The 22,936-nt window shown below is 37.2% G+C and overlaps 1 protein-coding gene and 1 long non-coding RNA gene across 2 annotated transcripts in view; one reads left to right on the top strand and one right to left on the bottom strand.

Annotated features, from left to right (window-relative positions):
- Window positions 1-1,721: 1,721 nt before the first annotated feature.
- The window catches only part of PPP1R42 (protein phosphatase 1 regulatory subunit 42), a 38,846-nt gene continuing 17,631 nt past the window's right edge, over window positions 1,722-22,936 (top strand). The window contains exons 1-4 of the mRNA XM_081259018.1: window positions 1,722-1,864; window positions 3,799-3,965; window positions 5,365-5,503; window positions 7,380-7,496. Coding sequence (XP_081115144.1) covers window positions 1,736-1,864; window positions 3,799-3,965; window positions 5,365-5,503; window positions 7,380-7,496 — 552 coding nt within the window. The 5' untranslated portion in view covers window positions 1,722-1,735. The remainder of the gene's footprint in view (window positions 1,865-3,798; window positions 3,966-5,364; window positions 5,504-7,379; window positions 7,497-22,936) is intronic.
- The window catches only part of LOC308630384, a 43,814-nt gene continuing 41,425 nt past the window's right edge, over window positions 20,548-22,936 (bottom strand). Inside the window, exon 3 of the long non-coding RNA XR_014017837.1 lies at window positions 20,548-20,754. This is a non-coding gene — a long non-coding RNA (uncharacterized lncRNA). The remainder of the gene's footprint in view (window positions 20,755-22,936) is intronic.

The following is a 22,936-nucleotide window of genomic DNA, read 5'->3' as shown; positions in this document are numbered from 1 at the left end:
ATACCACTTATGAATGTAAAAAACAATACCATGTATTGTTTAGATACACACATATCTGTAGCAAAAGTACAAAGACATGAATAGGGATGTCTAAATTTAGAATAAACCCTAAATTTGAGAATGGAGCGAGAGAAAGATATAGAGGGGTTCAAATGTATTTGTAATGTTTTATATTATCAGCTGACCTATGGATTCATGGGTGTGGTGTTATTCTTTATCATGAAATATTTTTAAGGTAAGATTAAGAAAAGCTACTTATACTTAACCAGAAACTTTGTTCAGAATATTATTTTGTCATGTTTGAAATTTCATCTGTAAACAATAAGCTTAAATTTTTGTTATAAAAATAATGAATTTATGGAAATTTCAAAAATCTATGAAGATTTCATAATTTTATTCTGTAGATTGTATCTTGCATTCTGAAGAGCCTAAGGATACATTCTATATCTTAAAATACTTTATTGTGGGCATTTTATATAATATAGCCTGGGTAATTATATGCCAATGTGTGAGAACACAAATTTATCTTTCACTAAATTCATTTTTTCCTCCTAAGCATTTATTTCACGTCCAGAACACCACACAAATTGAAGTGTTTGGTTGGTGAAATTCCAGATACATTGGAGTAAAAATGCTTAATTTTAAACCGTATTTTTGGTTACATATTGAATAAGAGAATATAAAACACAATTAGGGAAACTGGGAGATTTATCACTTAAATAGCTATACTTTCTGGATGATTGAAAACAATGGGTTATCTCAAACTTATGGACCACATATGGATATCTTACATAAAGCAATATTTTATTAATAGCATGTTTTCCTTATTCAACAGTCTTAATATATTCCAGGTGAAACAATGAACAGTTATCTGTGAACAAAACAATTGTAGCATAGTGACAGCAAACATTTATTGACCTATGTACCAGGTACTCTGTACATGATTATCTCATGTAATCCTCACAATATCCCTTGCAAGTAGGTACCATTATCCTACTTTTATAAGAACCTGAGGTAACATGCCCAAGATTGCCTAACCAGTGAGCAGTGGAGCCAAAATTTGAACCCTGGGTTCAAGTCTGGGTTGAGAAACACTGCATTATGTTGTGTCTTTCTGAATTACAGTTGCAGTAACATAAAATGTCAAGGCCAGCTCCATTTTAAAGTATTTTCACCACTGTCCTGTGAATATGCTCAAGGTTTCCATACCATGTGTTCTGACTTGGGAGACTAATAAATATGATCACTTGGTCTCATTTTCAACTGTCACTAACTTGAGTGGTTTGAGACAGATTTCTGGGCCTTAGTTTCTTCATGTGAGAACACTAAATGATACTGAGGTCATTTTCAACTCCAAGAGAGAAAAATAATCCTTTAAAAGATGCCCACAGTAACAAGTCAACACTAGGGAGAGGAAAAGATTTAAAAGTAAAAGTGAATGTGTATGGTGATTTAATCAATTTTTGTTTTAAATATTTTTATGAAAAGAATTAAGGCTATAAACTTAGAAAAAACCTAAATATCCCTAAAAATGTCTATGAACTAGTTTATCAAATAGTTTTATGTAAGAAAATTACAGAGTGAGTCAAAATAATTTTTCCTAAATTGCTATGTAGATAATACTCCTTTTTTTCTTTGATTTTTAGAAAGTTGGGCATAAAAAAATACCTAAACCTGCTTCTTAACATGGTACCAGAAGAGAGCTATTGCCAAGAGTTTGATTTATAGAGAAATCATGGTTCGACTGACCTTGGATCTAATTGCCAAAAAGAGCAATCTTAAACCCCGAAAAGAAGAAACCACTTTACAATACCTGAAGAAAATAACTCATATAAATTTTTCAGCCAAAAATATAGATGCAATTGTAAGAACTGTGAAATTATTTCCTATTTTTATATAATTAACAATGTAAAGTTTAGAAACTGGTATCAGGGCATACCTTCTTTTTAACTATATTTTGATTAGTCAGCTTTATATTATGTTTTTATTTTAGTTTCCTGCTTGTGATGTTAAACTTTAAAAAGTAAGCCTCTATAAAATACACCATTGTAATTGTTAAATATATGTGTTAAATATATATGTTCCCCTAAAATTCTTTATAGTGTAGCAAACTAGATTTAGAAGTATATGCTGGAAAATAATTTCAAAGATAATTAGTTTTGGATAATTCCAAAGCCTTGGAATATGAATTTTAACCTATCAAAATATTAAGAATTATATGTAAGTACCATATTTCAAAACATGAACAGTGACATCTTTTTTGCACATAATTTGACTGGTTATATAAATTTAGGTTATACCATATCAGTTATATCAGACAAGATTATGTTAACTTGGATATATACTCTGTGCTAAGCTAATTTTCTCTGTGCTAAGCTAGTTTTTAGCTTTAATTTGGGAAATTTTAAAGGCAGCAATAACCCTTTTAGGCCATTTGTATTGGTATCCGTTGTCTACAATAAAATGCTAAAGACTACAGATAAGCAAAATTTTCTTGGAAGCATAAGCTACATGAGGGCAGGGATCATGTCTTTTTTTTTTCACATCACTCTAAATCCCCTATCCAGTACAGTGCCCGACTCATATTAAGTGCTTTAATAAATACTTACTGAACAAATGAATGAATGAAAAAAACACAGAAGCTCCAGGCAAAACTGTCAATTAAGACAGTCAGGGGTTGTTTTTTTTTTTTTTTTTTGCAGAGACCTTCGTCAGCTCCCATTCTATATTCCTTTCCAGTTTCCAGGTGAGCCTTTTCCCTAACTGCCCAAACCTCATGTTTCCTTTTTATTGCTCATCATACCATCACAGACAGCTTTCTCCAGAGAGCTTCCATTTAATGTACTTTTGGCCCCTCACAATCAGTGCTCCTTCAGTGTGGAGGACCTCTGTCAGGAGGAAAGCAAACTGGTTAAAATAATTCAACCGGTTCCTAAGATGTGGCTGTATTTTAAAAGATCTTGTTGACTTGATGAAAGCTGAGATATTTTTGAGCAGAATTTCACTTTACCTCTTGCCTACTTACTCTAGACTAACTCTACCACCACACAAGAAATGACAGACTTTTAAAAATACCTTTATTTTCTTACCTCAAAAGTAAGTGGTGTTCATTTATAAAACACATATAAATACATATAAAATAAATATAAAAAGAAAGAAATTGACTTGTAATCCTTCCGTGCAGAGAAAACCACTATTAACATATAGGTGATGTCCTTTCAGTCTTTTTTCTAGGCATGTATTCATATAATTTTCCAATAATGGGTCATGTTGAATACACTGTTTTTATTTTATTATGAGATCACAAGATATTACTAAAGAAATTAAAGGATAATTTACGGTTATACGGTATTCCCTTCAATAGCATTATCATAGTTTCTCTATTAATCCATTGTTCTTGAATAGCTAGATGACTTCCGGTGGTTTTTCAGTATTATAAACCACAACAGTTTATTTCCAATCCTACAGAAAGATTAAGCCCTGATTCATAATGTTGAAGTAATAATTTGTTAGATGCTTCAACTTCCAGAGGAGCCTAATTGCTTCCAAGGAAAACTGCTTGCCCTGGGAAAATCTTTCTTAACAAACACAATTTTACTGATAAGGTTACAGAATACTAAAACCTAGAACTAATTTTGTAATCATTCTAGTCTCGTTTTGACTGTGTTAAGAACAGAGGAATTCTGTTCTTTTATATTAACCTTAATGAAATGTGTAGAATGATTAAGTGAAAAACTTTCTTAAAAACACAAGTTTTCAGGAGAAATTAAGTATCAACTGTTTTTATTTTTCTTTTAGGAAGACCTCTCTCTTTGCAAAAATCTTAGTGTTTTATATTTGTATGATAACTGTATTAGTCAAATCACTAACCTGAATTATGCCACAAATCTGACCCACTTATACCTACAAAACAATTGTATTTCACGTATAGAGAACCTCGGGTCATTAAAGAAACTGGAAAAACTGTAAGTGCTTTTATTTCTAAGTAATGTAATTGTCATCATTACAGTAATATTTTTGCATGCACGCATTTCCTTTATCTGCCTCATTTTTATTCTTTTGCAGTATTATTAGTACTAAATAGATTGTTATACATGTAATACTTGATAATTTGTGTTTTATTAACCCTGATAACTTCTTTTGAAGGAGGGTGAGTTGTCTTAAGGGCTTATAGGGATACATACCTGAAACCTGATTATTTAGGCTCAACTGGTGAAAAAAGTTTCCATGGAACCCAAATGAGTTCTGTGCCTTTTAGAATCACACATCTCAAAAAGGTAGGGTCATAGAACTGATAATGTTGATATAGATTTGATTGTAAAAGGCATTTACTGCTTATGATGATTTTAATTAAACAATGAGGCCCAGTGGATCCAATTTCCCCAGATTGGAGGAACAATCAGTGCTTCTCAAAAAGCAGGCCAAGGGCCTCAGAATGGGGAAAATAAGTGGGGTGGGAGACGCTTATTAAAAATTCAGATTGCTATACAAAACAGATCAGCAACAAGGCTTTACTATATAACACAGGGAATTATATTCAATATCTTATAATAACCCATAATGGAAAAATAATCTGAAAAATATATATATATAACTGAATCACTTTGCTGTACACCTGAAACTAAAACAATATTGTAAATCAACTATATGTCAATTAAAAAATGCAGATTGCTGGGTTCCAACCTAGGTAAGCAAATCAGAACCTCTGGAGGTTAAGCTCAGAAATCTTCATTTTTAAACCTATGACCCAGGTGATTCTTATGCACTTCAACACAACAGGAGCACTGGTAGACAGGACTATTTCTCTCACTTCAAAAAAATAAATATTTCTCAAACTTAATTAAGTGTAAGAATCAAATAAATAAACTTTTCATTGAATCAATATAAAGAGAACATTCTGCACGTACAATTGACCCTTGACCAACATAGGTTTGAACTGTGCAGATCCACTTACACATGGATTTTTTTCAATAGTAAGTAATACAGGACTACACAAGCCATGATCCATGGTGGAATCTGCAAATGCAAAGTAACCAGAGATACAGAGTCCCCACTATAATTTATATGCAGATTTTCCACTGCATGGAGGTCAGCGCCCCTAACCACACACCCCAACAATGTTCAATGGTCAACTGTATAATTTTCACATAGCTCCATGATTTTGTTATTATGTTTTTATCACTTCTAGACCATGATGCTCTCAGAATGTCTATTTTAAAATGGTTTATGGGGGGGGCGGGGTGGTGGTGTGATGAACTGGGAGATTGGGACTGACATGTATACACTGATGTGTGTAAAATGGATGACTAATAGGAACCTGCTGTATAAAAAAATAAATTTTAAAAAATGGTTTATATTTTGCAGATATCTGGGAGGCAACTACATTACTGTCATAGAAGGCTTAGAAGGCTTAGAAGGACTAAGAGAGCTTCATGTTGAGAGTCAGAGGCTTCCCCGTGGAGAAAAGCTCCTGTTTGATCCAAGAACTCTTCATTCTCTGGCAGTAAGGCCAAATTTGATTATTCTGACAAAGAATATAGTGATCAATGCTTATAATGAAAAAAGGAAGGTATATCTGGACATTGTAATACTCTGCATGTTTATATGGCCAGTTGAGAATTTGAGAGCTAAAACTAATTTTTCCTACATAACGTCTCAGAGACTCAGCAGCTATAAAATGGGAATAATAATTCCTGCCCCTAGGGTAACTGGAAGGATCAAAAGAAGGATGAGAAAGGGTTATATAAAGTATGAAGTTCTAATACCGATGTTAACTCATTCCTATTTTGACCTTGGTGTGATCATGATGATTCAAAACTTAAAATTTTAGGAAAAAAGCCTAGGGAAAGAGGAAAGCACAGTTATTTGGAAAAATTTAAACAACCTAGAGAATCATTACAATGATCAGTCATTTTCTCCCTGGATTCTGATTTGAGTGTAGGTTGCATTACGTACAGCGCTGCCTCATCCAAAGCAGGTAGAACTGGGAGCAGAGACATGAGGTTCCAGCTGTCACCTGACAACCGGTCAAATCACATAGAGGTGTCACAGTGAGTTGAGAAGCAGGGAGCCAGAGGGTGCCGTGGAGGCTTTTACTAATCCTCAAAATGAGATTTGATAGGATACGCTACTTTCAATTCTGGGGCAAGGGATGTAAATGGAACAGATTTCGTTGGTTTTACTTTAGAGGGACCAAAAACAGAGGGCAATAGAAGGTTTTTTTAATGAAATGTATAACAATTGAGGGGTAGTGCTATAAATTGAAAAAGAAAGGAGTGATCTGATTTCTGTCCTACCCTCCCTACTATCCCATAGAAACAACTGTCTCAGCTCAACCGCAGCTGAACCAAGCAGACTCATGCCACTGTGGACATGGATAGTTTTATTACAGATTATCACCAAAAACGTTTTTGCTTGCTCATTTTTGCAGATTCAAGCAGTTCTGAAATTCTAAATATAAGGTATACTTTTTAAGCTGTACATCAGGTCTTAAAAAGTATCAGGAAGTATCTTCTCTAAAGGTTAGCTATGTGTGGACACCTGGGTGGGTAGTTTCCATCTTGGTAGAGAATCCCAGGCCTTAGATTTTAAGATGGCTCTGATTTAGTGTTGCTCTATTGTATATTTATGTCCTCATTAACGGCTGATGTTGAACTTCTTGTTAATTAGATAATTATTATTTTAACTGGTTTCTGAACATATGGATTACCAAGAGAAAACTATATGGAGAGATAGACATAAAAATAAAAATCAGATATTCTTTCAATTCTTGGTCATGTTTCCTATTTAGAAAAATAAAGATAAAAACTATTTCTCCTAGGGACTTCCCTGGCAGTCCAGTGGTTAGACGCCACGCTTCCAATGCATGGCGCGTGGGTTCGAGCCCTGGTTGGGAACTAAGATCCCACATGCCACACAGTGTGGCCAAAAAAACCCCAAAACAAACAAACAAAAAAATTATTTCTCCCTAATCTTAGTGATATTTAACACAAAATGATAATTTGCTTGAACTGAAATAAGCATTTTTTCTATATTGTGTTATCATTTGCTTATTGGGATATCTTTTTTCTCTCTTTGCTTCTTTCTTGGCTTCTTTCTATAAATTTCTCTTACATCTTAGAAGAGAAAAATTGGACTCACGAAGGAACTTTAGACAAAAATACTAAGTTACATTACAATTACTATAGTTCTAAAAATTCCATCTGAAAAATAATATGACATAAAAACAAAATTTCCAAGGATTTTTATTTTCTTGCCTAAAGAGCAAAACAGCCTGAACTGATAAATTTTTAATTTTTCACAGGTTAGGATTTCTGGTTTCTATATATAGTATTTAATTAGACTATTTATTAACCCTAATTTAGTTACCTTTCTTACAGAAATCCCTCTGTATATTGAATATCAGCAATAATAATATTGATGACGTAAGAGACTTAGAAATACTGGAGAATCTTAATCAGCTCATAGCAGTTGACAACCAACTTCTGCATGTGAAGGTAAGGTAAAGGAAAATTTTTTTAATATTTACATGAAATTGTGATTGAAAAATACTTATTTTGCTAAATAACTATAAAATGTATTACTTTTGAAACTATTCTGAATTTGTCCTAAAACCAGTTTATGAATCTTTACTTCTTAATGCATTTATTTGCATAATTCTGCATCTTACCTGGTTTTCTCTTCCATACCCCAATGCCTCCATCCCTCACCAACAGAAAAATGTTTCTCTGAGAAGGAAGTATATACTTTTTCCACTCTCTATTATTTTTCTATCAAATGTTTCCCTCTGGAGACTAGATTTCTTGCCCCTTAACTCTGCTCTCCCAACGAATGAGTTTCTAGTAACTGTGACTAGACCTGAACTCTCTCCCGGCTGCTCCTCCTTGGGGTACACCTGGATCTTTAACTTATTCTAATTTGCACTAGCTACATTCATGTCATGTTATGCCATATCATGCCATATTCATTCAATTACTCATTCATTCAAACATGTATTGGGCACCTACACATTTGCCAGGCACTATACTACTCCATGTATTGAAAGAACAGAGGAAGAAAGAGTAGAGTCCCAGAGATTAAAAAAAAAACATGGTCAGCAAGTGATAAGACTACAATGTGATTCTGTTTTCATAAGTATTGTGGTATCACTAACTTAGCCTGGGGCTAGGGAAGGCTTCCTGGAAACAGTCATCTGTGAGCTGAACCATTGCCAAAACCTCACAGTTTCTGGTTTGGCAATGGGGTGGGCTATTATATAATTTCTTTCTTTTTTTAAAAAAAATAAATTTATTTATTTATTATTGGCTGTGTCGGGTCTTCGTTGCTGCATATGGGCTCTTCTCTAGGTGCAGCGAGCGGGGGCTACTCTTCATTGCGGTGTGCAGGCTTCTCACTGTGGTGGCTTCTCTTGTCGCAGAGCACGGGCTCTAGGTGCACAGGCTTCAGTAATTGTGGCACGCGGGCTCAGTAGTTGCAGCTCACGGGCTTAGTTGCTCCATGGCATGTGGGATCTTCCTGGACCAGGGCTCGAACCTGTGTCCCCTGGATTGGCAGGCAGATTCTTAACCACTGCGCCATCAGGGAAGCCCTATGACATAATTTCTTTACATAGGATCATAGAAAGAAGAATAGGCTTCTTTCTCTCATAAACAGAGCTCTTATTTCAAAACCACTTTCAGACAGCTATCCTCTGACCCTAAAAAAGTTACCCCTGGTCTTGTTTCCAAACTCAGGACTATTACCTGGCTCATCTAATAACTAGTTTAAGCAGTAGATAATTATGAAAAGAAATATTATTCTACTACAAATGAATTCCCCAAAATATTCAAAATGCCATTGAACAATCATGGTAGATATTTAAAATAAAAAGAAATAAGGGGCTTCCCTGGTGGCGCAGTGGTTGAGAGTCCGCCTGTCGATGCAGGGGACACGGGTTCGTGCCCCGGTCTGGGAGGATCCTACATGCCGCGGAGTGGCTGGGCCCGTGAGCCATGGCCGCTGGGCCTGCGCGTCTGGAGCCTGTGCTCCGCAATGGGAGAGGCCACAATAGTGAGAGGCCCACGTACTGCAAAAAAAAAAAAAAAGAAGGAAGCATGACTCAGTTAGTCATTTCAACTTACAACATGAAGGAATTAAGAAGTTCATGGGATAAATTCTGCATTCAAAATATTTTAAATTTTAGACTGCTCTTCTATGCTTTTTCATTGGGCATTTTGTATTCATCAGAATTATTTAATTTTCCTATGATTTCACAGTATTTGTATCCATACTGTGATAGATGGGTAGTCTTATATAAGATACTGTATACTGTATGTATGATCCTATTCAAAGTGACAGAGCCTGGAGTTTAGGTATTTGATTAAGTAGAGAGGACCTGGGATGTGCACAGTGTTCAACATTCACGCCATGGGAAATGGGAACAGAGTGGCTAAAGACAGCAGCTCACTTTCCTGGGGAGAGAATGGTGGAGAAATCCATCTCCCAAATCTGCAAGATAAGTATTTTCCCTAAATGTTTTTGAAGGCCAGGTTCTAAGCACAGTGCTTGGCAAATGTTCAGTAATGAGTGCTGAATATATGAATACATCTTGAAAGATCTGGTTAGTTGTTAATTATCATAATTACCAAGATTCAATGCAGTTATTGTCATTACTTTTAAAGTCTTATTCTATTATGCTTTAAACTCTGAATAGCAAAGGAGAGTTTAACAGGACAAAAATGCTAGCCTATAAATACTCCCAAAGGAAGTTTTTCTGAATGACATTAAAACCAAGCTATTGGGCCTCCCTGGTGGCGCAGTGGTTGAGAGTCCGCCTGCCGATGCAGGGGATACGGGTTCGTGCCCCGGTCCAGGAGGATCCCATATGCCGCGGAGCGGCTGGGCCCGTGAGCCATGGCCGCTGAGCCTGCGCGTCCGGAGCCTGTGCTCCGCAACGGGAGAGGCCACAACAGTGAGAGGCCCGCATACCGCAAAAAAAAAAAAAACCAAGCTATTTTGCCTACAATGATTCTCTAAGGCCAAGTTAACGTGAGATTAGAAAGGAAGGTATGGGGCCATGGTCATGAAGCTGACTATATTCTAAGTGCAACAGAAAGTCACTGAAAAGATTATATTTTTTAAAGATTTCCCTATCAGCTATGTGAAGAATGGGTTACAAGAATGACAGCAAAGAGATCAGTTGGGAGACTACAGCAAAAATTAAGTAAGAGAAGATGGCTGCTTGGAGATAAAAAGGAGTGGATGGATTGAAGGTATATTTAGATTGAACTCATGGAATCTGCTGAATAGTAGGATGTGTAGGAATAAAGAAAACAAGAATCAAGGTTTTTGTGTGCAGAACTAAGGAGACAGTGGTAGCCTTTACAAGTTGGGGGGATACAAGGGAAGGAATAAAAGAATTCCTTCTATTGAGAAGCCTATTCGATACTGAAATGCACGTGTAAAGCAGGCATCTGGAGTTCAAAGGAAAAGCTAGATTGGAAAGTTGGGATTGGGAGTCAACAGCATTTAAATGATATTTAGAGTCAAGGGACTGGGTGGCAGACAAAGATAAAGAATAAATGAGACCACTCTAAAATTTAGAGATCATTTAGATGAGAAGGCACTAGTAGGAGTCAAAGATGTAGGAGAAGAGAAGAGAAAAAGGAGGCTTAAGGAAGAGGGAATGGCTACTTGACTTGAATGCTGTTGAGTGGCTGACATGAGGGCAGATAAGAGGTTAATAGAAATGCACTGAATCTGGCAATAGTGAGATTAGGTCTGGTCAACTGTGTTTTTTGCATATTTCAGAATAGAGTATTTAACAGCTATTTGCATTGTTTTCTCTTGTAACCAAAGACCCACATACCTGTTACAAACTTCTTTCCATGTTATGGATTGAGAAATTTCAGGCTTTTCATGAAATACTTCCCCATACGTGAAATTTCAGTATATAAACTAAAGGACAAGAGAAGGGAAAATTAAAAGGTTGAAACACCTTAAAAACAAAGTTAGAGGGGACAGGTTTAATTTGTTAAGAAGTTGAACCAGAGAGGCTGTGGTTTAAAAATCACAGCTCTGTGTCTATTAAATAAATCATATTAAATAAATCTATTAAATAAATCATATTTATAAGGAAAAACGTTGCCACAAAGAAAACTCCAAGCCCAGATGGCTCATTTGATGTATTCTATCATATACTTAAAAAAGAAATTATATCAAAACTACAAAAACTACTTCAGAAAAATAGATAAGCAGGGAATACTTCTCAACTCCTGTTATCAGGCTAGCATCATCCTATCCCCAACACTATTACAAGAAAACTACAATGAATAAAATAAATAAAAACAATATCCCTCATGAACATAGATTCACAAGTCCCTACCAAAATATTACCAAATAAAATCCAGCAATATAGGACTTCCCTGGTGGCACAGTGGTTAAGAATCCAGCTGCCAATGCAGGAGACACAGGTTCGAGCCCTGGTCTGGGAAGATCCCACATGCTGTGGAGCAACTAAGCCCGTGCACCACAACTACTGAGCCTGAGCTCTAGAGCCCACGAGCCACAACCACTGAGCCCACGAGCCACAACTACTGAGCCTGCACACCACAACTACTGAAGCCCGCGCGCCAGAGCCCGTGCTCTGCAACAAGAGAAGCCACTGCAATGAGAAGCCCACGCACTACAAGGAAGAGTAGCCCCCACTCGCCACAACTAGAGAAAGCTCACGCACAGCAACAAAGACCCAACGCAGCCAAAAATAAATTAAGTTTTTTAAAAAGTCCAGCAATATATAAAAAGATTATCCATAATGACCAAGTGAGATTTATCCCAGAAATCAAAGATTGGTTTGACATTCAAAAAATCAACATGATGGGGACTTCCCCGGTGGCACAGTGGATAAGACTTCATGCTCCCAATGCAGTGAGCTTGGGTTCGATCCCTGGTCAGGGAACTAGATCCCACATGCATGCTGCAACTAAGAGTTTGCATGCCACAACTAGGGAGCCCACGTGCCATAACTAAGGAGTCCACATGCTGCAACTAAGGAGCCCGCCTGCCTCAACTAAGACCTGGTGCAACCAAATAAATACATAAATATTTTTAAAAACCAATGTGATGCACCAAAAAAATTAAAGGAGAAATATTCTATGATCATCTCAATAGATGCACAAAATGCATTTTTAAAAGTTCAACAAATTATAAATAGAAGGGAACTTAACCTAATAATTGGCATTTATGTAAAATCAACAAAAATATCATACTTGATGATTAAAGACTGGATTCTTTCCCCCTCAAGACAGGGAATAAAGCAAGGATGTTTACTCTGCTTTATAGAAGGCTAAGCCAGTGCAATAAGGCAAGAAAATGAAACAACACTCAGTTTGGAATGGAAGAAGTAAAACTATCTTTATCTGCAGACTACATGATAGGGTATATATTTAAAATCACAAATCTATAAAAAGCTATTAGAACTTACAAATTTAGTAATGTCATAGGATACAAGGTCAATATGCAAAAAATCAATTCTCACATACTAGCAATGAACAACTGGAAAATGATATTTTTTAAAAATACCATTTACAATTTATGTCAAGAAAGATTAAATACTCAGTAATAAATTTACGAAAATACATGCAAGAGCTATAGAATAAAAACTAAAAAATATTGGGAAAAATTAAAGAAGACCTAAATAAATGAAGAGAAATAACATTTTCATGGATTGGAAGACTCTATATTATTAAGGTGCTAATTCTTTCCAAATTAATGTATACATTCAACATAATCCCAGTCAAAATCCCAGCAGATTTTTTTTTAATTGACAAGCTGATTCTAAAATTTACATGATAATGCAAAGGACCTAAATACCAAAACAATATTGGTAAAAAGAATTAATGTTGGAGAACTTACCTGATTTCATGACTTTAACATTATAATAATCAAGACAGTGTGGTATTGGCATAGGATGGATACAGAGATCAAGGAAACAAATTAAAGACTTTATAAATAAATCTATACCTATGTTCAACTGATTTTTTTTTACAGAGGTTCTAAGATAATTCAATGAGAGAAGGATAATCTTTTCAACAAATGCTGGTGGAACAACTGGACATCCAAATAGTGAGCCTTCACCCTTCATACCATATACAAAAACTTACTCAAAATATAACATATCCAAATTTAACCGCTAAAAAATAAAAGTTCTAGAAAAAAAATACATTTGAGTTCTTTAAAAGAACACAAAAAAATGACCTATAAAAAATTGATAAACTGGACTTCATCAAAATTTAAAACTTGCTTTCTGAAAGACATTATTAATGAAACAGTGAACCACAGAGAGAAAATATTAGCTATCATGTACCTGACAAACAATTTTTATCCAAAATATATTTTTAAAAACTCTTACAACTCTATGGTGAGAAGACAAGCAACACATTAAAAATGGGCTAAAGATTTCAACAAAAACTTACAAAAGAGCATATACTAATGGTCAATAAACAAAAAAAAAGATACTCAGTATCATTATTCATCAGGGAAATACAAATTAAAACAAAGATGTGATACCACTACAGACCCACTAGAATGGCTAAAAATAAAGAGACTGGCAGTATTAATCTTGGATGAGGATGTGGAGCCACTGGAACCCTCATTCACTGCTGAGGAAAATGTAAAATGGTACAACCTTTTTGGGAAACAGTTTAACAATTTCTTATAGAGTTAAAAATGCACTTACCATATGACACAGCAATCCCACTCTTAGGTATTTACCAAAGTGACGTGAAAATTTATGTTCACACAAATACCTGTATGCAAATATTTATAGTAACTTTATTTGTAATTTTGGAAACAACCAAATCTTCCTCAAACGGGAATGGAGAAACAAACTGTGCTCCATACAATGGGATATAACTCAGCAATAAAAAAGAATAAACTACTGATGCACATGACAATATGGATAAAAATCCGATTATACTGAGTGAAATAAGCCATACAAAAAAAAGAGTACATGCAGTATGACCCCATTTATATGAAACTCTTGAAAAGTAAAAACAAATGTATATAGTAACAGCAGATCAATGGCTGCCTGATGGGAATGGTAAGAGGCTGACTGGAAAGGGCCATGAGTGAATGTTTTGGGATGATGAAAATGTTTTTTTTAATTAATTTATTTATTTGTTTTTATTTTTGGCTGTGTTGGGTCTTCATTGCTGTGCGTGGGCTTTCTCTAGTTGCAGCAAGTGGGGGCTACTCTTCGTTGCAGTGCGCGGACTTCTCATTGTCGTGGCTTCTCTTGTTGCAGAGCACAGGCTCTAGGCACGCGGGCTTCAGTAGTTGTGGCACGCAGGCTCAGTAGTTGTGGCTCGTGGGCTCTAGAGCGCAGGCTCAGTAGTTGTGGTCCATGGGATTAGTTGCTCCGCGGCATGTGGGATCTTCCTGAGCCAGGGCTCGAACCCATGTCCCCTCCATTGACAGGTGGATTCTTAACCACTGCACCACCAAGGAAGCCCAGAAATGTTCTTTCTTGATTATGGTGGTCATTGTATGGATGTACGTGGTTTGGTCATTTAAATAAATGTATTTTGTTATATGTAAATTATAATGCAACAGTTAATTTTAATATTAGAAAAATTCTCCAGAACCAAAGGACATGAGTTTCCAGATTGAAACAGTCTCCCAAATGCCAGCACCGTGGATGAAAACTGACCCACTTTAAAAGTTTTTAGAATACCAGGAGTAAAGAGTTCCTAAAGGCTTCTACAGAGGAAAAGAGGATCATAATACAAAGAATCAGAAATCAAAATGGAATCAGAATTATCAGACGTTTCAATCTGGCAGATAGTAGAATAATGTTTTCAAATTTTTGAGTTAAAAATATTCTCAATCTAGAATTATATACTCAGTCAATTTTTCAAGCAATTATGGAGTTATGAAACATTTAAAAAATGCAAGGTTTCAAAAAAATTTATGTCCCACATACGTTTTTTAGGCAGCTCTTGGAAAATGTGTTCCACCTAAACAGGAGAGGAAAATAGGAAAAGAGAAGACATGGGATCTAGGAAACAGAAGAAAGGTTAAGGAAATTCCCAGAAAGAATCTGAAGGGAATTTGAAGTGAAGGAATGTCCTAGGAAAACATCTACTAGCCCAGGTTGCCTCAGGCTGAATTGGTGATAAATACATAGAAAACTAAGCAAATAAATAACCAACCAATTTTTAACTCTAGGGAAAATAAGAAACAACCATAGTGCATTATGTGGTTTAGCTCTGAACAATACTTAAGTGATCTTAGTAATATGGTCAATGGATATTAATCTTATTAATTTAAGTATGACTCTGTTGACAGGATGGAGGAAGGGAAGAGTTGTAGGGGTTGGAGTAATATTTATGAAAACTAAATCATCATCTTCCATAGTAGGAATTCAGTAAATACCTAAGATTTAAATATCAATAAACAGCAGTTGTAATTTAGCAATGTGGAGGTAAATGTGCATAGAAATAGCTGAAGTGGGACTTCCCTGGTGGTCCAGTGTAAAGAATACGCCTTGCAATGCAGGGAACGTGGGTTCGATCCCTGATTGGGGAACTAAGATCCCATATTCCATGGGGCAACTAAGCATGCCCGCCACAACTACTGAGCTCGCACACCTCAACTAGAGACCCTGCATGCCGCAAACTACAGAGTCCATGGGCTCTGGAACCCGCACGCCACAACTACAGAGCCCACACGCCCTGGAGCCTGCGCGCCACAACTAGAGAAGAGAAAAAGCGCACGCCATGATTAGAGAGAAGCCCACGTGCCGCAACGAAAGATCCCGCATGCCTCAAGGAAGATCCCGCCTGCTGCAGCTAAGACCTGATGCAGCCAAAAATAAATAAATAAATCTCTAAAAAATAAATAAATAAAATGTATGTTTTTTTAAAAAAAAGAAAGAAATAGCTGAAGAAGTTGAATGTGGTTTTGTTTTAAGCCCAAAGGTACTCTTTACATTTTGTTATAAACCCTATGGTCTTATTTGATTCTTTAACTGTGTTGATTGTATTGCTTTGATTTAAAAAAAAAAGAACATAATTTAAAAAACAGTGAATGGCTGGTAAGGAACAAATGGTTAATATCATTGTTATTGTATATCACCATATCCCCCATTAGACTGAGAGCCTTTAAGAGCAAGGAATTTTTGTTGATTTCAGGATTCCCTAGAGCTCAGCCCAGTGCCTGGCACATAGTAGACACCTACTACATGTTTATAAAATGAATGAATACAAGAACAATTTAAAATATTCAACTATCTGGGAAAGGAATGCAAACCATTTAGCAAGTTCCAGAGGCTGGGATAAGCCAGAAGTTGCTTTTCCCTCCCATAGAGAAAAGATATTCAGGGAGTGAGGATGAAATCTGAAGTTCTTTCACTTCCAGCAAGAAGACACAAGCAATTAAAAATGCCTAGACACAGCTTCTTGGAAGCCTGAATATAGACTTGCCTAGGGGTCATCTGAAATGTGCTTTTGTGGTCCGTTTTAAATCATCCTCTGAAGGCTTAGTCAAAGGACATGAATGTTAGCATCAGAATATTAACTTATTTCTCTGTATATATTCCTGGGATCAGCGTCTCCATTTTTTGGATTTAATTTTTCCATTCCTTATACTCATTGATTGAAGTTGCCCAAAAGCTGCTGACATCAAACCCTGTGCCATGGGAGAGAAAGCTCAATGTGCCATACATAAAGTCGCTGACATCCATCCTAACTAAGAGCCTTCAACAACAGACAGCTTTGTGCCATGGGGAAAAACAAGTGGACGTCATTAGAGAATTCTAACAAAACCACTATAATTACCAAAGGTTTTTAGCACTTAGACCAGCTGCCTTTAAATGGCCATTGTAGGTTCCTCATATGCATCTACAGAAAATACATGAAAAAAGAAAAAAATGAAAAAAATAATGATCCCTTAGGATGGTTGCATAAGGACCTGGAAGAAGCTGGGCCAAGTGGCTTCTGTCCTTCCTGCTGTTTGAGATTTCATTCCCTTCCCTCTCACTTCTACAGACTCACAGCTGCCAAGGACTCCTTCCCCCAAGATCCTCTAACCCTGCCATCATCTCTCCTATTCCCTAGTCCAAAGTCCAGGGCAGAGACTTGGGGTGGGGGAGGAGAAGGTGAGACTGGCAGAGGAAAAGAGGAGAAAAATAGAAGATAAATCCTGTCTTTCCTCTCTCTTTCTCTATGTCTGCAGCACCTCTAATCAGCAAATTTTTCAAAACAGTTCCATATAATTTCTTGTTTAAAATTCTTGTCCAGCTTCTAAACCATTCAATCATGCATGCATTCATTATTTCTTCTTCTTCATTCATTCAAGACACCTACCATGTGGCAGCACTTGCTAGACAATGGGGGAGACAATAGTGAGCAAAAAACAGATACAGTCCCTGGACTCAAAGAGCTCTCAGCATTGAGAGGAAGAGAAACGTTAAGCACGTTATTACCCAAAAACAAAAGTAGAATTGCATCCATGGCAAGTGCAACAAAGGAGAAGTATGTTGCTCTGAGAGCCTATAACTGGGGGATTTGCCTTAGGGAGCCCAGTGAAGGCTTCCCTGAGGAAGGTATTGCTGAGCTGACCTCTGAGAGAACAGAAGGGCTTATCAGGTAAAGAGAATAACATGTGCAAAGGCCCTGGGGCAGGTAAGAGTATGACAAAGATGAGGAAAGGGAAGCAGAGACAGTAAAGATGGAGCATAGCGCAAATAGAGGCTGGTGGGCAGATGAGCTGCACAGGCCATGATAGAGCGTTTTGTCTTTATCCAAGAACGGCAGGGAGCCACTGAAGGTGTGTAAGCCAGGGGTGATGTAATTATAGATTAGCATTTTAAAAAGATCAGTGTGGATACAGTGTGGAGAATAGACGGACAGAGGCCAGGCTGGTTAGGAAGTGGAAACTCGAACAGGTAAAAATGAAGTGAGCCGACAGATTGGAAGTGTGTTTAGGAAGGAAAGTGGACAAGACTTGACGGTGAGTTGGATACAGGGAGTGTGGAAGAGGGGGAGGTCAAGAACGGTTCCATAGCTTTGCCTTGAACAATGGAAAATAGGGAACTCAAGAGTCAGGTTTAGGGGAGAGAGAGATCATGAGTTTTGGTCATATAGAATCTGAGGGGTCTTTGAACTGTTCCAGAGAAAATATCAGTAAGACAATTGGTTATATGACGCCAGAGCTCAGTGGACAGAATGTGGGAGTCTTCAGCATATTGGTTAAGTGGCCACTGAAACTGTCATCATGGATGAGACTGCCTAGATAGGGGAAGAGACGGTGTACGATAAAATGCTCAGTGTGGCTTCCCACAAAATCTAGTTCTTCCCCTCACATACAGATGACCCTTCCTTCCTTGGTGTAATAAATGTTTTATAAATGTTTATAAATAAAATAACTGTTTTACTATTTCCATCAAGCTGGCCATTCTTCTTCTGTAAAGGGTCTGCTTATAAATGGAGAAGGCGGTGGGTTACAGGAGCAAAAAAGTTTTTCTAACCATGACTTTACATTCTTCTGTGGTCCATGGGAGAAAAACACTGAAAGGAATAAATGTAGATTATAGAAAAGGACGCAAGAGAACTGATCCCTGATGGTCTGCTGCAGGGACACCTGCTTCTGTCCCCAAAGGGTGCTCCAGTGCTGGGGAAACACGGTGGTGAATTACAGGGAGGTTTTATTGCACTATCACTGAACAGATATTCTTTGGGCTTTTTCTTGACTAAATATTTTTATGGGCTGATTCAGGCAACAGTCGACCAGGCATAGCACTGGTTTTCTTTTTAACAAGATGTGTTCTCCATTCTCAAAAGCAACTTTTAGGAAGCAGCCTGTTTATATACTGGGGATTTCTAGGGTCAGAGGTTTGTTATTTGTGGGGTCAAAGATTCATGCAGGATCCAGGAAGCCTGCAAGAAAAGTCATAAAAGGTGCGGTCAGTAGGGTAAGTTGCTCCAAAGAATGAGACTAAGAAAGTCCGGGGAGTTCCCTGGTGCTCCAGTGGTTAAAACTCCACACTCCCAAAGCAGGGGGTGCTGGGTCGATATCTGGTCAGGGAACTAAGATCCCACATGCAGTGCAGTACGGCCAAAAAAAAAAAAAAAAAGAGTCCGAAATTGTCAATGTGTACTTCAATGATAATGTTAGCAGTGCCTGACCAAAAGCACCAGGCTGCAGGAGTGCCCAGTGACTGAGGAAGCAGAGGCAGTGACCTAGACTCTCATAACCCCAAATGTGGTCCTAGAACCAGCAGCATCAGCATCAGAAATGCAGAGTCTCAGCTTCTGCCTCAGACCTAATAAATCAGAACCTGCATTTAAACAAGATCTCTAGGTGATTTGTAAGGACATAAAAGTTTGAGAAGAACTGGTCTGGACTACTCTTTCAAGAAGTGTAGTGATGGTATGTAAGAGGATAAAAGCCAGAGGTGAGGGATAGACTGGAAATGGAAATGCAAGAGAAAGATGATCCCAAGAGGAGGAGGCCTGTGGAGAGGGGAAGGGATCGAGAGAACTGATTAATTTGGGAAGAGAGGTGGGACTTTTCCTTTGTTAATAAAAATTGGAAAGAAGAATGGAAGAGGAAATGTGAGACCAAAGGCAGATAATTGAGAAAATTCTGTGCTTGATGACCCAGGTCTCCCCAATAAAACTGGTGGCAAAACCAATCACTGAGGAGGAGAAAAAAAGGTTTTAAGTCAAATACTCCATACTTTAGAAACTCCCTTCTTTAACTCTATGGCTCTAGTTTCAATGATATTTACTTTTGATTAACATTTATTTCCATTTTTTTCTATAACTCCTTTAAATAAGCATGCAGCAATGTATTAAAATATTAAATTCTTTAATAACTATTTATAATAAAACTTGGAGTTCTACAAGTAGCTTGATGAGCCATGAACTTTTCTAGGGCCAACATTATATATCTTGCTGACGCTATTAAGTCAAATATCATGATTGCAAAAATGTATAAAAACTTGAAAGACGGCTTCCCTGGTGGCGCAGTGGTTGGGGGTCTGCCAGCCGATGCGGGGAACACGAGTTCGTGCCCCGATCTGGGAGGATCCCACATGCCGCGGAGCGGCTGGGCCCGTGGGCCATGGCTGCTGGGCCTGTGCGTCCGGAGCCCGTGCTCCGCAACGGGAGAGGCCGCAGCAGTGAGAGGCCCGCGTACCGCAAAAAAAAAACAAAAACTTGAAAGAAAAAAATTTTAATCTTTACCTACAGTTTTTATTTCTGCAAAGTTTGCTAAATCAATAAAATGATCTGAAAAGTTCATCTCACAGTCAGATATATCAGTGATTTACTTCATTGGTTTTCTGATGACCATTTATCATGAGGTAAAGCATCTTAGAATGAATGGTGGAAATCAAAAATTTGACGTGCTTGCCTCTTAAACAAACTAAATACTTGATTTATAAGACACAAATGAACAAACCACTACAGCCTGTCATGTTTTTCCAGTTTCTAATTTATTCAACCTCTGCTCAATATTGATCCTGACAAGCAGAGTAACCCAAAGATAAATTTATTCACTCCACAGTTTAGTCAGGAACAAGCCAAAAATTATAGATTTTCCCAGGCAGATGATGACAGGCAGTCAGGGGGATGACAAATGGCTGTCTTTAGATTTAGTTAGGACAGTTGGGCTAGACGTTTCCAATAAAGATTGGAGCACTCTGGTCCGATACAGGTTCATCAGCAGCCATCATTAATTGTAGGCTCCTATACAGTAGCTGAGGCACCAACCCTGCATGGGAAATAGAATTGGCTCCTTAGTATTTTGCAGCATTCCTCTAAGTGATAGCGTGACATGATCATTTATCATACAGAGACTGTCCAGAAAAGTGTCTGCTCCCTTTAGTAACTTATTGAAGGGCAGGAAAGTGAAAGCATTTTATTAAAGACAGGAAGGCAATGAACAACCAGAGCGTATCCAAAGAGTAATCATATTGCAGCACAGGATTAGTTTAGTCTTGAATAAACATACACTGGAAGGAGTATGTTGAGGATAATTTATCAAGTGAGGAACAATTAACAAAAATCTACAGGATTCTTTTTATCTATATAAATTTAAAGTTCTCTTACTGCTATTATTAACTTTTGGATGATGGGCATCATATTCAACGATGTACAAAGATGCAATGCACAATTCCATCCTTAGAGTTTTTTTAAACTAAGAGAAATACAGTGAAACTCTCACATAAAATAATTATGGCTGTATCAAAAGCTGTGGAACAAATGCTGTGAAGAGGGCATAATCCAGGGCCCAGGACTGAAGGATGAAGTTACAACTTCTGAAGAGAGCTTTCTTTTACGAAGTCAATTACTTGTCAGTGGATCAGAAGCTTATTCTCCCTTACAACAATGTTTGCTCTCTGTTGACCAAAATTAAGAGAAAGAGAATTAACTGAGGGGGGGCAGAGCAGGCAAAGAGGAAGAGAATTAACACATTTATTCTTTACCTGCTTTGTTCCACGCACTTTATATCCCACAACAATTAATCCTAATTATCATCACTTTATAAATGAGGATACAGAGTTGCCTAAGGTCAAATAGTAAGAAGCAATGTCAGAAAGTTTAGGGTTGCCTGTATATTTTTAAAACAAGTCCTTATATTTTTCACATAAATTATTTATTTGAATCCATTAGAGTCTAGCCCAGAACTTAGCCCATGACTCAATAAATATCTGATAAATAATGAAGTAGGCAGAACTCGAGACACCATTTTCTATACGAAGACATTGGTCTCCGCAAGATTAAAGCGCTCTGCAGTGGGTTCTGGCCATCTGGCTGTTCTAATTATTCCCCCAAAGACAGCATTTCTGCATGTAGATGCAGGCACGTATCTGGATGTTCCATATTTGTTACCTCCTGGATATGAAAGTTTGGGAAGGATTTTGAATATATAGAAGGGAACTGCTGTCAAAGCTTCACAGTAAGAAAAAAAATATTTTCTAAAACCTAAAGAGTAAATGCAGTCTTATCATAAGAAAAATTTCCAGAAGTGGAAAAATGAAATATCTAAGCAACAGTAAACATGGATCAAGCAAAGAATAAGATGGAAGGTATAAACAGTTAAATTAAATGGATATACAAAGCTGAATGGTATCAAGTTTTGAAGGTGAGGAAATGCTATGGGGAGTAAAAATAACAGGCAATGCATTATCAATTACTTTCAGCTTTGCAATTAAGAATATGTATGAATTAATCCATAATTTGTATTTCCCAATTTTCCCTTATACCCTATGATAAGTTTGGTCTTGGCTTGAGGAAAACAGATAAAAGAATCATAGGTGTTTGCCTGCTGCTATCCTCTGGAACTTTTACTAACTTTGAAATCCTCATACCCATATTCTAAAGAAATGCAATCCTCCTGGATGTGTACAACATCACATATAGGGCAGTGCTCTGACAACCAGAAAGCTCTCCACAGAATTAGTTATTATCAGTATTCATTATTAATATTAGCAAAACATTTGCTTTAAAGTAATTGTTTTTGCCCTACTGAAGGTATTTTTCCTCTTTTTTTTCTGCCTGTGGCCACTGAATTTTTACAAATCAATCATGGGCTATAGAGTAGAAAAAGTTTTTCCATTACTTGTTTTGAGTAATTCTTTACAGATTAAGTTTGGAGCATATATTGATATAAGAAATAAAGTATAAAGTATATTTCACTTCCATTAAATAGTAGCTAAGGGACTTCCCTGCTGGCACAGTGGTTAAGAATCACCTGCCAATGCAGGGGACACAGGTTCGAGCCCTGGTCCAGGAGGATCCCACATGCCGTGAAGCAACAAAGCCCGTGTGCCACAACTACTGAGCCTGCGATCTAGAGCCTGCGAGCTACAACTACTGAGCCTGCATGCCACAGCTGCATGTCCACAGGCCTAGACCCTGTGCTCTGCAATAAGAGAAGCCACTGCAATGAG

Source organism: Mesoplodon bidens, assembly GCF_964165515.1.
Source record: "Mesoplodon bidens genome assembly, chromosome: 16".
Taxonomy (NCBI): Eukaryota; Metazoa; Chordata; class Mammalia; order Artiodactyla; family Ziphiidae; genus Mesoplodon; species Mesoplodon bidens.
The sequence above is the reverse complement of the archived record's forward strand: the minus strand, read 5'-3'. Positions and strand labels throughout refer to the sequence as shown.